Here is an 18,516-nt window from a genome sequence, read left to right as displayed (position 1 = left end):
GGCAATGGTATATTTAACATTCTAAATGGAAAAATATGTGGCCAAGCATACTTTACCTGGCAACACACTGTCGTTCAGAATAGGACAGACAAAGAGATTACCTGACAAGCAAAAACTAAAGGAGTTTGTGAACACTAACCAGCACTGCTAGAAATATTAAAGGGAACCCTTTGAGCAGAAAAGAGAGACCAAATGCACCAAAGATTAGAAAGGAACAGAGACAATCTTCAAGAACAATGACTTTACAGGTAATAAAATGGCACTAAATTCATATCTATCAATAAATACTCTGAATGTAAATAGACTAAATGCTCCAATCAAAAGACAAAGTGTATTAGAATGGATTTTAAAAAAGACCCATCTATATGCTGCTTATAAGAGATTCATTTTAGACCTAAAGGCACCTGCCTTTATAATGCTAATGGACATCAAAAGAAAGCTGGAGTAGCAAACCTTATATCAGACAAAATAGATTTTAAAACAAAGACTGTAATAAGAAATGTAGAAGGACACTACATCATAATAAAAGGGGTCTATCCAACAAGAAGATCTAACAGTTATAAATATTTATGCTCCCAAGTTGGGAGCATCCAAATACATAAATGAATTAATAACAAACATAAAAAAACCTCTGATAATAATACAATAATAGTATGGGACTTTAAAACACCATTTATAGAAATAGATCATCTATGCAGAAGATCAACATGAAAACAATGGCTTTGAATGACACACTGGATCAGATGGACTTAACAGATATATTCAGAGCGCTTCATCCTAAAGCAGCAGAATATGTATTCTTATTGAGTGCACATGGAACATTCTCCAGAATAGATCACACACTGGGTCATAAATCAGCCCTCAACAAGTACAAAAACATCAAGATCATACCATGCATATTTTCAGATTACAACACCATGAAACTTGAAGTCAACCACAAGAAAAATTTTGGGAAGACAAAAAAATATAGGGAGGTTGAAGAACATCCTGCCAAAGAATGAATGGGCCATCCAAGAAATTAAAGAGGAATTTTTTAAAAATACATGGAAGCAAAAGAAAATGAAAACAACGACAATCCAAAACCTTTGGGATACAGCAAAGGTGGTCATAAGAGGTAAGTATATAGTGTTGCTGGCCTTCCTCAAGTAAAAAGAAAAGTCCCTTTACCCTTAAAGGAGCTGAAAAAGAACTATAAATAAAGCCTAAAACCAGCAGAAAAAAGGAAATAATAAATATTAGAGCAGAAGTAAATGATATATAAATTTTAAAGAAAGGTAGAACAGATCAATAAAACTAGGAGCTGTTTCTTCAAAAGAATTAACAAAATTGCTAATTTTCTTTGACAAACCCCTAGCCAGACTCATCAAAAGAGAACTGACTCAAATAAATAAAATCATGAATGAATGAGGAGTGATCACAACCAAAACCACAGAAATACAATTATAAGAGATTAAGAAAAAATATATGCTAACAAATTTGGGTTTCTGGAAGAAATGGATAAATTCCTAGAAACACATAAACTACCAAAACTGGCCAAAATTAAGAAGACAGGGAAAACAAATGTTGGCAAAGATGTGGAGAAAGGGGAACCATCTTACACTGTTGGTGGGAATACAAACTGGTACAGCCAGTCTGGAAACCAGTATGGAGGTTCCTCAAGAATTTAAAAATAGAGCTACCCTATGACCCAGCAATTGCACTACTCAGTATTTACACCAAAGATATAGATGTAGTAAAACAAAGGGTCCCCTGCTCCCCAATGTCCATAGCAGCAATGTCCACAATACCCAAACTATGGAAGGAGCCAAGATATCCTTCAACAGATGAATGGATAAAGAAGATGTGTTTTATATATATACAATGGAATATTATTCAAGCATCAGAAAGGATGAATACCTACCATTTACATCAACATGGATGGAACTGGAACATACTATGATAAGTGAAATAAATCAATCAGAGAAAGACAATTATCATATGGTTACACTCATATGTGGACTATAAGAAACAGCTCAGAAGGTCATAGGGGAAGGGAGGGAAGAACAAAATGGAAAGAAATCAGAGAGGGAGACAGACCATGAGAGACGCTTGGCTCTGGGAAACAAACTGAGGGTTCCTGAAGGGGAGGTGGGTGGGAGATGAGGCAACTAGGGGATGAGCATTAAAGACAGTGCATGATGAGATGAGCACTGGGTGTTATAAGCAACTGATGAATTACTGAACACTACATCTGAAATTAATCATGTACTATATGTTGGCTAATTGAATTTAAATTTTAAAGAACTACCAAAAATGAAACGGGGGGGGGGGACAGAAAATTTGAACAGACCCATAATCAGCAAAGAAATTCAATCAGTAGTCAAAAATCTGCCAATAAACAGGAGTCCAGAGCCAGATGGTTTCCCAAGGGAATTCTACCAAACATTTAAAGAAGAATTAATACCTGTTCTTCTGAAAGTGTTTCAAAAATTAGAAATGGAAGGAAAACTTCCAAATTCCTTTAATGAGGCCAACATTACTTTGATCCTCAAACCAGACAAATACCTAACTAGGAAGGAGAATTACAAGCCAATATCCCAGATGAATGTGGATCCAAAAATACTCACCAAGATACTAGCTAATCTGATCCAACAGATTATTAAAAGAATTATTCACCATTATCAAGTGGGATTTATTCCTGGGCTTTAGGTGTGGTTCACTCTGCACAAATCAATTAATGTGATATACCACATTAATAAAGAAAGGACAAGGGCGCCTGGGTGACTCAGTGGGTTGGGCCGCTGCCTTCAGCTCAGGTCATGATCTCAGGGTCCTGGGATCGAGTCCTGCATCAGGCTCTCTGCTCAGCGGGGGGCCTGCTTCCCTCTCTCTCTCTCTGCCTGCCTCTCTGTCTACTTGTGATCTCTCTCTGTCAAATAAATAAATAAAATCTTTAAAAAAAAAAAGAAAGGATAAGAACCACATGATCCTCCCACTAGATGCTGAAAAGACATTTAACAAAGTAGAGCATCGATTCTTGATTAAAAACCCTTGGCAAAGTAAGGATAGAAGGAATATACCTCAACATCATAAAGGCCATATATGAAAGACCAACAGCAAATATTATCCTCAATGGGGAAAAACTGAGAGCCTTTTACCTATGGTCAGGAACAAGACAAGGATGTCCACTCTTACCATTATTATTCACATAACACTGGAAGTCTTGGCCTCAGCAATCAGACAATAAAAAGAAATAAAAGGCATCAAAATCATGAAGGATGAAGTCAAATTTTCACTCTTTGCAGACAATATGATACTCTATGTAGAAAACCTGAAAGACTCTACCAAGAAGTTGCTGAAAACTAATGAATACTTATGAAAGAAATTGAAGAGGACACAAAGAAATAGAAAAATATTTCATGCTCATAGAAGAAAAAAAAAACATTGTTAAAATGTCTATACTATGCAAAGCAATCTATATTTCATGTAAGCCCAATGAAAATACCACCAGCATTTTTCACAGAGCTAGAACAAACCATCCTAAAATATGTATGGAATAAAGAAAGACATGGAATAGCCAAAACAATAACGAAAAAGAAAAACAAAACTGTAAGTATCACAATTCCAGATTTCAAGCTATATTACAAAGATGTAGTCATCAACATAGTATGCTACTTGCACAGAAATAGACACATAGATCAATGGAACAGAAAAGACAACCCAGAAATGGACCTACAACCATATGGTCAACTAATCTTTGATAAAGCAGCAAAGAACATCCAATAGAAAAATAAAGACAGTCTCTTCAAAAACTGGTATTGGGAAAACTGGACAGCAACATGCAGAAGAACAAAACTGGACCACTTTCTTACACCATACACAAAAATAAATTCAAAATGGATGAAAGACCTAGATGTGATACAGGAATTCATCAAAATCCTAGAGGAGAACACAGGCAGCAACATTTTGACTTTGGCTGCAGCAACTTCTTACTTGACACATCATCAGAGGCAAGGGAAACAAAAGCAAAAATGAACTATTGGGACTTCATCAAGATAAAAGTCTTTGCCAAGTGAAGAATTAGTTTTGTAAATTAATTTCTTTGTCCTAAGGAAATGCACATTGAAGTATTTAGAGAAAAGGAGTATGATATCTGCAACTAGTTCTCAAATGGTTCAGGAAAAAAATTAAATTCATACCTCTGCATACTCGCCACTTCAATACAGCCCATCATATATTATAATGCACTTATCTCATTGTGATCATATTGCAAATCATACTAAACAATGGCCAACTAATATCTGACCTAGCCAACAGGTTGCCCCTCACAGGAATTTCAGGATGATATATGCCCAGGGTTTTGAAAACAAAAGCATGTTTCCCAGATACTCCTGGGCCACACCTCCCATTCCAGCAGGGATTGGTTTTTTGTTATCAGAAATGCTGTTGACCAAATATGGTGGTAAAATACCTTATTTACTTTTAGCTCAGTGAAATTCAGAATTTTCCAAAACCACAGCAGAGAGATTTACTATAAAATGAAGGGTTATCACTACTTTCTAGTGCTGATAAGGAGGAAGCTCAATATTGCACTAAACTCGTTGGTCAATATAGCGCTGAAGGCACCTTAAGAATCTTTTTAGATGACAAGAGCCAAGAAAAGGATCTTAAAATAGTAACTTGCCTCCAAGCCCAGGTCGTAGTCGGTTGTCATAGCCATCCAGAAGACGATCTAAAATTCTGGTGAATATAGTGATGTTGTCAGTGCTGTCATCAGGAATATCTGGGGCATGCTTAGGAGAGAGTCTGAGGCAGTGGAAGAAAAAGAGATAAAAAATAATATTCTTAACAGGAAACAATGACATGTGTTAACACTTTAAGAAGATTTCAATCAAGAGAGTGGGCCAATTAAATAGCCTTGTATCTTAACCAAATCAGCACTTCCTATTTATCACAATGAATATCTGTGTAAAAGGCAGATGGTGGTCACTATATTTGAACTTTTAGTCCAGCATTGTCAAGAGTTTAACAAAATGTGCTCCATCCCCAACCTAGTAGTGAAGAAACACAAGCATAAATTGTTAACAGAATGAGCCTGTAAACAGTACCCATCATAAAATTATTCACCAAGGTGAACCTGAGTGGCACAGTCAGTTAAGTGTCCAACTCTTGGTTTAGGCTCAGGTCATGATCTCAGGGTCACAATCTCAAGGTCATGAGATGTCCCAGGTTGGGCTCCATGCTCAGGGCAGAGTCTACCTAAGACTCTCTCTCTTTTGTTCCCACCCAAATAAATAAATAAATCATTAAAAAGAAGTTATTTTTCTCACTACATCTGTATTTTGGGGTAAATACTTAGTAGTGCAATTGCTGGGTTGTAGGGTAACTCTATTCTTAACATCTTGAGGAATCTCCATATTGTTTTCCAGAGTAGCTATACCAGCATGCATTCCCACCAACAGTGTAAGAGGGTCCCCCTTTCTCCACATCCTCACCAACATTTGTTGTTTCCTGTTTTGTTAATTTTTGCCATTCTAACTGGTGTAAGGTAGTATCTCATTGTGGTTTTCATTTGTATTTCCCTGATGGCTAGTGACGTGGAACATTTTTTCATGTGTCTGTTAGCCATTTGTATGTCTTCTTTGGGGCAGTGTCTGTTCATGTCTTCTGCCCATTTTGTTGACTGGGTTATTAGTTTTTTGAGTGTACTGCCAGATATTTACCCCAAAGATACAGATGTAATGAAAAGAAGGAGCACATGCACCCCAATGTTCATAGCAGCGATGTCCACAATAACCAAACTGTGGAAGGAGATGAGATGCCCTTCAATAGATGAATGGATAAAGAAAATGTGGTTCATATATACAACGGAATATTATTCAGCCATCAGAAATGATGAATACCCACCATTTGTATCAACATGGATGGAACTGGAGGAGATTACATTAAATGAAGTAAGTAAAGCAGAGAAAGACAATTATCATATGGTTTCACTCATATGTGAAACATAAGCAATAGCACAGAGGACCATAGGGGAAGGGAGGGAAACCCAAAGGGGGAGAAACCAGAGAAGGAGATGAAGCATGAGAGACTATAGACTCTGGGAATTAATCTGAGGGTTTTAGAGGGGAGGGGGTGAGGGATGGGGTAGCTGGGTGATAGGTATTAAGGAGGGCACGTGTTGTGATGAACACTGGGTGTTACACTTAACTAATGAATCACTGAACACTACATCAAAAACTAATTATGTACTATACAGTGGCTAACTGAACACAATTTTAAAAATCCTCTAAGAAAAATAAATAAATGAATGAAAAGAAGTCATTTCCTAAATTTTGTTACATGAATGAATAATCCACAAAATTAAAAAAGGAAAATTGTGTTACAAAGAACTTATCCCTCTTCAAACCTAGAGAAGTATAGGTTCATAGAAAAACAGAACCAGACAGATTGTTGAAGTGCATTTAGTTCACTTACCTACTGCCCTCTGGAGATAGGGCAACAAAACAATAGTACTCCATTAAATGTTAAAGCTACCAGGACTCTTAAGGGATTCCATAATTTTTCTCATTTTATACATGTGGAAATAAGCTCAAAGAGTACACCACCAAATTTACCCACAATCATATTGCTAGTGAGAGGCAGAAATAGGACTAGAATCCAAGTTTTCTGATTTTCTATTGACCATCAGCTACCTCCTGCTCCTCCAGTTTGGATGCCTCCTGTAAACCTTTCTGAGCATGAGGCACTTTGATAACCACCCACTCAGGTCTGGGCTGACTTATACTTTCACTTTGTGAGGAGGGACTTGTGGTTTGATAGGACTAAAAATGAAGCTCTCTGGGTAGTTTAAGAGAAAGTGGGGTATAGTGAAACAGATGGCTGTTGTGCACAGTGTAGAATCAATAAACTGGGAGTCAGGAATCCTGGGTTCTGCTGCCATCTGTATTCATGATTTGGAGTAGACCATTAAGCAAGTTACACTATTTTATCTCCATTCTTACCTTGGACCTAGAAGGTTTCCATTAATACATATATTATAACTGTTCCTAGCATCCAGTTAGTCAAGTCTATAATAAACATAAGATAACAGTTGAGAAGGAGTCCTAGAGAGAGTCAATATGTCTTCCCACAAATATATATTCTCAGTGGCTACAAAGATTTCTTTTATGAAAAAGACCCTGAGAAAAGTCTAGAGAATAGAAACACCAAAAGTGAATAATTCTCACTCTAAACTGCTGCTCCAGCAGATAACCTTGCAAAAGTCATTTTAGATCAAAGTTTCCTTAATTCACAAGTCTAATTCAATTCACTTAATTATTCAATACATCTTTATTGAGCATCAACTATGTACCTCTAACAGCTTAGGTATTGTGGTAGAGCATGAAAAAGGTAAAACAAAGTAAGTAATCTTTCCCTTGCTTATAGGGTTGCAAAGAGAATCAAATGATAACATAGATATATACGGGAGGAAAAAGGGAACTTGTCTTGAAGAGTCTAGAGACATACATTTGATTTTATTAGTTTGACCTTAGGCAAGTCATGTAACACCTCTAGTAATAGCTTTCTCATCTTTAAAATCAAAATAACTTCACAGATAGGTTCTATTACTATCAAATAATATTAAAATTGCCAGGCTTAATGTTTAATATCTTGAAGTATTAAAAGTTTGGTTTTTTTCTTCTTTGAAATAGTACTATATTCACTTGAATGCATTATTCAAATGCAAATAATAACAAAAAAATATTGGCACCCCATCCAACAAAAGACATAAAGAAAACTTTGGCCAGAGGCACTACAACCCAGTGAAGAGTAGAGATGATTGTCTCGTTCAGTGGACAGAACACTAGAAGTGATACATTTACCCTACTGGGAAGGGGGAAGAAAGAAGGGAACTATAGTGCAGAGCTAACAAACTGCCATTAATATGTTGAAGAGATAAATACAGACACTTCAGATGAATCCCACACTTAGCTCAATCCACCAATATTCTGAATCCACCTTACATACACTATGGAGAGAGAGGCTCAATTAATTTTGTTCACACCACTTACTATCCCTTAACTTTTGCTGCAGGGACACTTAGCCCTGGTTTCCCAATTTCTGGGAAATGGGTCTATAAATTGAGTTAAAAACAATTTCATCAATTATTGAAAGCAGATAGGAGAAGCAGATAGGAGAATCCTTACAGAGTTACAGATGAACTATAAAGGGCTTCAGATATTATATTCATTCCAGGTAGATTGACATGGGAATTCTAAACCCCCAAACAGAACTTTTAACTGCCCTGAATGTTAATGGGAAAGCAAGAATTTGGAACTTGATTTCCTGACTATGAAGCCAATATAATATGCCACTTCTTTGACTGAAATACTAACTTCCATGACAAAGGTGTTTAGAGGAACAACAAAGACTCATGGTATGTCAGGATGATGGACAGTCTTAGAGATCATGCAATAATTTTTTCCACTTACAGATGAAGCACCTAAGACATTGATGAAAGAAAGAAATTATTCAAAGCCACATGCTTATTAAATTGATAAAATCGATGTGGCCATACCTGTTTTGTCTCATATATGCTATTATCAATTAGATTTAATGTTAATAATCCATCATATAAACACAAAAATAATGTTACTACTATGCTATGTGTAAGTAAGGCAGGTATATTCATTTTTAGCTCTACAGATGGGATAATAGTAAGTCCATGGAGAATGAGCAGAGTTTTAGTGCTGGCTCTGCCACTAACTGATTGTGTAACCTATTTCCTTACATGTAAAATGGGGATAAAAATATCCTATCTTAGAAAATTTTTGGAAGAAATAAGTAAATAAGATAACAAATAAAATTTGCTTTATAAATGGTAACACTCCAAATATACTGAGGATTATTCATTCCTTTCTCTGCCATCCCTACCAACTTCTGAAAATGTAATGAGACATCTTCGCAAGACAGGCACTTTTATTTTTTTGTCTTGTTCTTTCAGTTGGAGCATATTCCTCTGTCTCCTCATTTTGCTTTACTTCTGTGTTTGTGTCCATAAATTAAGTGGAATGGCTACTTCTCTTAAATTTGAAGGAATGTCCTTGGATAGGGATGTCCTCTTTAGGGACTACATGTGCCTGATGGCTTTGTCCAGCTAGCTGGTGCTCTAGAGGGTGTGGGCTGGGGATCCCAGGGCACTCAGCTGGGGCTACCTTGGTAGGGCATCTGGAACTGAAGTGGACACGAACCAGAGGAGAGTCCTATGACTCTCCATATAGATGGCACCTTGGCAAGAGGGCTGGAGTGGGAGTAAGCTGAGGGACAGAGGGTGTCTCAGGGCATTCCATATAAGGGACACCCTGGAAAGATGGTTGGAGCTGTAGTGGGCATGGGCTTAAGTGAAGTAAGTCAGACAGAGAAAGAAAAATATCATGATTTCACTTATATATGAAATCTAATAAAAGCAAGTAAACAAACAAAAAACAGAAACAGAACTACAAATACAGAGAAAAAACTGGTGGTTGCCAGGGGGAAAGTGGTGTGGGGATGGAAAAAATAGGTGAAGGGAGTTAAGAGGTACATACTTGCAGTTATAAAATGAATAAGTCTCAGGGATTTTAAGTACAGTATAGGGAATATAATCAACAAGCTGCTCAGGTGGTGAAGTAAGATAGAATTCCACATATAACAGTGTGGTCTCAGGATCCCTGAGGGACAGGGTCAGGGACACAAGAAGAATGGAGGAGTCTGAGTGCAGCAGAGCTCCCAGGCATTGAAGTGGGGAAGCCAACTGAGAACAGTGAGTCTAGGTTCTCTGTGTTGCCATAAACTGTAAACCACTGCATAGTTCAGTGACCATGCTCCTGGTAGGGGCCCAGCAAAAGTTAGAAGCATAGTGAGACTCCCCTTCTCCCCTGGAAAGAACAGCTTAGGTCCACACCAGAGGGGTCTAGAAAATTTGGAGACTTGAAACTCAGTTGCGTGACTCAATAAAAATGCTCAGTAACAGGATGTGTAAATACAGTTCAGACAGAAGCCAAGGAGACAAGAGCAAATGACTACATTCTTCATGAGGGCTCACTGAAGAGTGGGCGGCACATCGTTTCAACTCCTGGGCTAGACAGCAGGGCACTGTCATTGTCATTCTGCCCATCCATGCTGAAAACTTTCAAGGACCAAAACAATACCACATAGTTTTATCCAGAGCTGCTTACCCTGCCCAGCCCCCTGCCAAGGGAGGCACATTTCCACAAGTGCAAAGGCACCTGAGAATCAGCACAACAGGCCCCTCCCCCAGAAGACCAGCAGGAACAACTGGCTAGCACCGCATTTAATGATCTCAGAGAACTGCAAATCTTCAGCTCTGGAGGAAAACATACAGCATTGTGGCGCATATATATATATATATATATATATATATATATATATATATATATTTTAGTCTTTCACTTTTATTTTTTTCTCCAGCTATTTTCTTACTTTTCAATTCCTTTTTAATTTTTTTATCTTATATATACTATATACATATATATAGTATTTTTTGTTTCCTTACATTGTATTTTATTTTGTAATATATGTAGAAGTATTTCTTTCCTATTTTTGGATCTAGTTCTAATTTCTTTTAACAACAGACTGAAATACAACCAGTATCTAGTTTTATCTTTTGTCCTGTTTTGATTCTTGATTTTTTTTCTTATTTTATAATGTTTTTATTTTCTTCTGGTTTGTTTTGTTTTTGTTTTTGTTTTTCTGTTGTTGTTATTGTTGTATTTTCTTTCTTTTCTATTATTTTCTGGGGAAAAAAATGATGAGATGGAGAAATTCACCCCAAAAGAAAGAACAGGAGGTAGTAGTCACTGCCAGGATTTAATTGAAACAGATATAGGTAAGTCTGAACTAGAATTTAAGACAACATTATAAAGATATTATCTGGGCTTGCAAAGCGCATAGAAGATACTAGAAAATCCCTTACTATAGAAATAAAAGAACTAAAATCTAATCAAGCCAAAATTAGAAATGCTACTACTATGATTCAGTGCCAAGTAGAGGTTCAGAAAGGAAGGATAAATGAAGCAAATGAGTCAGTGATATAGAAGATGAAATGATGGAAAATAGGGAAGCTGAAAAGAAGAGAGTAAGACAACTACTGAATCACAAAGAGAGACCAAGAATTCAAATCTGAAAAGTGAAATAATATCTGAAAAATACAGGTTCCAGAAGATGAAAAGTGGGAGATGGGGACATAAGTTTTATTTGAACAAATTATAGCTGAGAACATGCCTAATCTGGGGAAGGAAACAGTCATTCAAGTCCAGGAGGTACAGAGAAGCCCCCTCAAAATCAACAAAAATAAGTCAACACCTCCACATATTATACTGAAGCTTGCAAATTAGAGAGAGAGAGAAAATACAGAAAGTGGTTCAGAGCAAGAGGTCCTTAACCTCCAAGAGTACAAACAAGGCTGGCAGCAGACCAGTCCACAGGGACCTGATACCCAGAAAGGACAAGCATGATATAATCAATGTGCTAAATGGGAAAAATGTGCAGCCAAGAATGCTTTATCCAGAAAGGCTGTCATTCAGAACAGGACAGATAAAGAGTTTCCAGAACAAGGAAGAACTAAAGGAGTTTGTGAACACCACATCAGCCCTCCAAGAAATATTAAAGGGGATGCTTTGAGGAAAAAGCTCAAAAGTAACAAAGACCAGAAAGGACCAGAGATAATGTATAAGAATGTGACTTTATAGGTAATACAATGGCACTAATTTCATTTCTTTCAATAAGTACTCTCGATGTAAATGGACTAAATTCTACAATCAAAATACATAGGGTATCAGAATAGATTTTTAAAAAGATTGATCAATATGCTGCTTACAAGAGACTCATTTTAGACTCAAAGATATCTTCAGATTGAAAGTGAGGGGGTAGAAAACCATTTATCATGCTAATGGACACCAAAAGAAAGCTGGAGTAGCAATCCTTTTATCAGACAAACTAGATTTTAAATTAAAGACTATAATAAGAGATGAAGAAGGATACCATATCATAACCAAAAGAGTCTATCAAACAAGAAGATCTAACAAATGCAAATATTTCTTCACCTAACTTGGGAGCAGCCAAATACATAAACCAATTAATAAAAAAATTAAAGAAATGCATTGATAATAATACAATATTAGGGGACTTTAAGACCCCATTCACAAAAATACATAGATCATCTAACCAGAAGACTGACAATGAAACAGGGGCTTTGAATGACACACTGGATCAGATTAACTTAAAGATCTATTTAGAGCATTTCATTCTAAAGCAGCAGAATACACATTCTTTTCAAATGCACATGGAACACTCTCCAGATTAGATCAAATACAAGGTCCCAAATCAGGTCTCAAATGCTACAAAATGATTGAGCTAGTCCATGCATATTTTCAGACCACAATACTTTAACACTTGAAATCAAGTACAAGAAAAAAATTTGGAAGTACCACAAATACATGGAGGATAAAGAGCATCCTACTAAAAAAAAAAAGAGTGGTTCAAACAGGAAATTAAAGATGAATTTTTTAAAGTAGATGGAAACAAAAGAAAATGAAAACATGACAATTCAGAACCTTTGGAATGAAGCAAAGGCAGTCCTAAGTGGCAAGTATATAGTGATACCGGCCTTCTTCAAGAAACAAGAAAAATCCCAAATACACGATCTAAACTTACACCTAAAGGAGCTGGAAAAAGAACAGCAAACGAAGCCTAAAACAAGCAGTAGAAGAGAAATAATGAAAAACAGAGCAGAAAACAAGGATATAGAAATCAAAAAATCAGTAGAACAGATTAAAAATCCTAGGAGCTGCTTCTTTCTAAGAATTAATAGGATGGATAAACCCCTAGCCAGATAATTCAAAAATAAAAGAAAAATAAATAAAATCATGAATGAAAGAGGAAAGATCACAATCAACACCAAAGAAATACAAACTCTTTGTATATAATATTCTCTTAATATAAGAGAACATTAAGAAAAAATTATATGCCAACAAATTAGGCAATCTGGAAGAAATGGATGCATTCCTAGAAACATATAAACTACCAAAACTGAAACAGAATGAAATAGAAAAGCCAAACAGATCCATAATGAGCAAACAAATTGAATCAGTAATCAAAAATCTCCCAACAAACAAGAATGCAGGGCCAGATGGCTTCCCAGCAGAATTCTACTAAACATTTAAAGAAGAATTAACACCTATTCCTATGAAACTGTTACAAAAAATAAAAATGGAAGGAAAACTTCCAAACTCACTCTATGAGGTTAGCATTACCTTGATTCAAAAACCAGACAAAGACTTCAATAAAAAGGAGAATTACAGTCCAGTATCCCTGATGACCAAGAATGCAAAAATTCTCACCAAGATACTAGCTAATCAGTGCAATAGTACATTAAAAATTATTCACCACAACCAAGTGGGATTTATTCCTGAGCTGCAGGGGTGGTTCAACATTGACAAATCAAGCAATGTGATACACTACATTAATAAAATAAAGGATAATAAAGGATCCATATGATCCTCTCAATAAATGCAGAAAAAGTATTTAACAATATACAATATCCTTTCTTGATAAAACCCCTCCATCATGTAGGGATAGAGAGACCATATCTCAACATCATAAAGGTCATATATGAAAGACCCACAAAAAATATCATAATGGGGAAAAACTGAGAGCTATTCCCCTGAGGTTTGGAACATTAGAGGGATGTCCACTCTAACCACTATGGTTCAACATATTATTGGAAGTCTTAGCCTCAGCAATCAGAGCACAAAAAGAAATAAAAGACATCCAAATCAGAAAAGAAGAAGTGAAACCTCTACTCTTTGAAGATGACATGATGCTCTGTGTGGAAAACCCAAAAGCTTCCAGGAAAAAAAGTTGCTAATACTGATACAGGAGTTCAGCAAAGTTACAGGATATAGTCTATGCACAGAAGTCAGTTGCATTTCTATAGCCAAATAATGAAACAGAAGAATGAGAAATCAAGAAATCAATCCCATTTACAATGGCACCAAAAACCATAAGATGCCTAGGAATAAACTTAACCAAAGGGGTAAAGAATCTGTACTCTGAATACTATAGAACACTTATGAAAGAAATTGAGGAAGACACAAAGAAATGGAAAAACTTTCCAAACTCAGGGACTGCAACAACAAATGTTGATAAAATGTCTATGCTACCCAAAGCAATCTACACATTCAATGCAATCTCTATCAAAATACCATCAATATTTTTTACAAAGCTGGAACAATCCCAAAATTTGTGCAGAACCAGAAAAGACCACAAATATCCAAAGGAATGTTGAAAAAGAAATCAAAGCTCGGGGCATCACAATTCCAGATTTTGAGCTGTATTACAAAGCTATGGTCATCAAGACAGTATGGTATGGGCTCAAAAGCAGACAAATAGACAGACCAGTGGAAGAGAATAGAAAACCCAGAAATGAACCTTCATCTCTATGGTCAACTAATCTTCAACAAAGTAGGAAATAATATCCAATGGAAAAGACAGTCTCTTCAACAAATGGTGTTAGGAAAATTGCACAGCCATATGCAGAATAATGAAACTAGACCACATTTCTGAAAATGAATGAAAGACTTCAACATGAGATAGGAATCCATATTTATCCTAGAGTAGAACACAGGCAGCAACTTATTCAACCTCAGGCACAGTAACTTCTTGCTAGACATGTCTCCAAATGCAATGGAAACAAAAGCAAAAATGAACTATTGGGACTTCATGAATATAAAAAGCATTCACACATCAAAGGAAATAGTCAACAAAACTGAAAGGCAACCTACAAAATGGGAGAAGAAATTCACAAATGACATACCAAACAACACCCCTCCAAAAAAAAATCCAGTCAAGAAAGGGGCAGAAAACATGAATATACACTTTTCCAAAAAAGATATATAAATGGCCAAAAGACACATGAAAAAATGCTCAATATCACTCAGCATCAGGGAAATACAAATCAAAACCATAATGAGATTCATTCTCATACTGGTCAGAATGGCTAAATTTAACAACTTAGGAAACAACAGATTTTGGTGAGGATACAGAGAAAGGGGAACCCTCTTACACTGTTGGCGGGAATGCAAACTGTTGTAACCACTCTGGAAAACAGTATGGAAGTTCCTCAAGAAGTTAAAAACAGGGGTGCCTGGGTGGCTCAGTTATTAAGTGTCTGCCTTTAGCTCAGGTCAGGATCCCAGGGTCGAGCCCTGCATCAGACTCCCTGCTCAGGAGGAAGTCTACTTCTCTCTCTCCCTCCCACTCCCTCTGCTTATGCTCCCTCTCTCACTGTGTCACTCTCTGTCAAATAAATAAATAAAATAAAATTTTAAAAGAGGAGTTAAAAATAGGACTACCATATGACCCAGCAATTGCCCTACTAGGTATTTATCCAAAGGACACAAACACCGTGATTTGAAAGGGTACATGCACCCCAATGTTTATAGCAGTAATATCCACAATAGTCAAATTATGGAAAGAGCTCAGATGTCCATTAACAGATGAATGGATAAAGAATAAGTGGTGTATGTATACATACATATACATAAACATATACATACAGTGGAATATTACTCAGCAATCAAAAAGAATGAAATCTTGCCATTTGCAAGAACATGGCTAGAACTAGAGGGTATTACAGTAAGCAAAATAAGTCAGTCAGAGGAAGCAAATACCGTATCTTTTCACTCATATGTGGAATTTAATCAATGAAACAAATGAACATAGGGGAAGGGAAGGAAAAGTAAAAGATGAAAACAGAGAGGAAGGTAAATCATAAGAGACTCTTAACTATAGGAAAAAACTGAGCATTGCTGGAGGGAAGGTGGGTATGGTAATGGAGTAATTGGCTGATGAATATTAAGGAGGGTACTTGACGTAATGAGTACTGGGTATTGTATGCAACTGATGAATCACTAAATTCTACCTCTGAAACTAATAATACATTATATGTTAACTAAATTGAATTTAAATTAAAACAAATAAAATAAATTCAAAATTACTGTGCAGAAGGTGACATCAGCAAGATAGAGGGCTAGGAGGTCCCAAAACTCATTCCCCCGCCCCCCCCCCCCAAAAAAAAAGAAGAAGAAAACTAACAAGAACCATAAACAACTACAAATTAAAGAAAACAACTCAGGGAAAAGTCTAGAAAACAAACAACCAGCAAATATCCAAGGAGCTCAGAAATCAAGAATGGCTACATGGAAAATTAGAGGAAGCACATTACCTGTGTCATCCAGTCCCCTAGCCAGGAGCTGCTCCACATCTGGAAGAATGCCCTCAGAGGAAGTTCACCCCACAGGGAGGAGAACAGGAGAAACATAGAAAGCCTCACCAATGTAGATATTTACAACTTTTGTTATAGATGTCTCCCATAGTCTTCACTGATACTGATCCCAGCTGATGGAGTAGTATGGAGTGTCCCTCTCTGCATCTACTCCCCAGGCTGGAGTTGTTGTCAAAATGAGACTTACCCTCAGGGGCCCCAGCTGTTGCTATGTCCTACTCCCAGAGATCTGCTATAACAATATTTCATCATATGTGAAAGTGGAGCTACCACTGCACTTAGCTCATCCCTGGCCCCAGGTCAGGCCTTTGTCTCACCATTATCAGGGCAGCCTCCACTGCCCTATGTCTGCCCCCTGAGTCACAAGTTGTGCTTTGACAGTAATTATTAGGGCCCTGCTCTGCCTCCCTGATCCCTTCCAACCAGTTTCCACATCTTGGCTCTGGGTTGTCATTACAAAGTGTGCTACTGCTGCCTTGGTCAACCCCTATCTTGGGTCAAGACTCTAAACTCATTGCTGAGACAGGCTCTCACTTCACTTCCCTGAACTGTCCTACCTGGGTTCCTGGTCATACCTCTGAACCATCATTGCCATGGGTGCTACTACTGCCCTGAGCCCCATTCTCCCCATTCCATGGCAGGTTGTGGCTCTGACCAATTGCTGGGACCCAAGTTCTTCTATACTGAGCTCCACTTGCAAGTCCCAGTCAAGTCTCTGAACCATCACTATAAGGGTGCTAGTGCTGACCTGAGCCCTACCCTAAGGTTTCAGGTTGGGGGTCTGACCCATTATAGCTAGAACCTGAACTATGCCATTGTCTACCATTGTCCTGAGCTTCAAACCTCAGATCCAGGGTCATAGGGCTCCCAACTAGCATTGCTAGGATTATGCTGCCACTGTCGTGCCCAGCTCAATTAATCCCTATATATGGCTTTAACAGACCACCACAAGTTGTGCTGCTTCTATGCTGTGGCTGCCCATGGAGGCCACAATTGAAACTTTGACCTGCCATCTCTAGGTTGTGCTAGTTCAACACCCTGACCCCACAACCCATGAGACACAGGTACTCGTTCCATGAGATATCTACATAGGCCCTTAGCTGCAGCAATTGTGCCTATGCCCCAGGACCCAGGTGCTATGGTAGTTCCACATAACCTGATTCAACAAACATTGGTTTCACTGGTGTTCTGAGGACTCTGAGTGTCAGTACACACAACCAGGCATTGGGAAGTATCCTCTTGGCTAGAACCTCCTTCAAGAGGCATAAAAGGAGAGGCGGGAGAACTGGAAGACGCCTCAGCATCTGAAGATATAAATAGCCATACTTGCTACTACTACCTACAGGGCCCCTGTAGCCTTAGCCACAGAAGACCCCTATAATCTGGCCAATGGCGACCTCAGCCAATGGACTACCATAGAGGCTGTACTACTGTGCCTTCTCAGGAACCAAAGATGCTGAATCCCACCCAGCTGGCACCCTTACAGCCACCTCTAGGTGAAAGGCTTTTACTAATGAAGCCAGTTTGAAAAGACTGGAAGAAGTAACTGCACACTCAAGTCCACAGACATCAATGCAAACCTATCAAAAACATGAAAAAGCAAGAAAATATGATACCACCAAAGGAACAAAATAATACTTTAATAATGAGCCCAAAGAAGTGGAGATCTGTGAGTTATCTGAAAAAGAATTCAAAATAGTGATTTTAAGGAAGCTCAGTGGATTTGGAACACAGATAGACAAGACAACGAACTCGGGAAAGTAATGCGTGAACAAAATGAGAAATTCAACAAAGAACTAGAAATCATCAAAAGAACCAAACAGAAATTCTGGAGATGAAAAATACAATGAATGAAGTAAAAAATGCAATAGATATCTTCAACAATAGGATCAATCAGGCAGAAGAAAGAATCTTTGAGCTTGAGAACAGGTCTCTTCATATTATCCAGTCAGAAGAGAATAAAGAAATTAGAATGAAAAAGAGTGAAAAAAAAACTACATAAACTGTGGGGCAGAATAAAAAGAAACAGTATTTGCATTATGGGAGGAGGGGGGGAAGGGACAGAAACTTCATTTAAGGAAAAATGACTGAAAACTTCTCAAATCTGGGGCAAGTTATGGCCATCCAGGTATGGGAAGCTCAAAGATCCTCAAATAGTGTTCAACATAAAGAGATCTTTACTGAAACACATTACAATCAAACTCTCAAAG

The 18,516-nt window shown here is 37.5% G+C and overlaps 1 protein-coding gene across 3 annotated transcripts in view; it reads right to left on the bottom strand.

The window, feature by feature from the left end:
* The window catches only part of GABRA3 (gamma-aminobutyric acid type A receptor subunit alpha3), a 358,344-nt gene that overhangs the window by 190,094 nt on the left and 149,734 nt on the right, over nucleotides 1-18,516 (bottom strand). For all 3 annotated transcript variants that reach the window (XM_032845269.1, XM_032845270.1, XM_032845268.1), the window contains exon 3: nucleotides 4,664-4,785. In XM_032845269.1, the coding sequence (XP_032701160.1) occupies nucleotides 4,664-4,785 (122 nt within the window). The remainder of the gene's footprint in view (nucleotides 1-4,663; nucleotides 4,786-18,516) is intronic.

The sequence above is a fragment of the Lontra canadensis genome, unplaced genomic scaffold, assembly GCF_010015895.1.
Source record: "Lontra canadensis isolate GAN:19392208 unplaced genomic scaffold, GSC_riverotter_1.0 scaffold161, whole genome shotgun sequence".
Lineage (NCBI taxonomy): Eukaryota > Metazoa > Chordata > Mammalia > Carnivora > Mustelidae > Lontra > Lontra canadensis.
The sequence above is the reverse complement of the archived record's forward strand: the minus strand, read 5'-3'. Positions and strand labels throughout refer to the sequence as shown.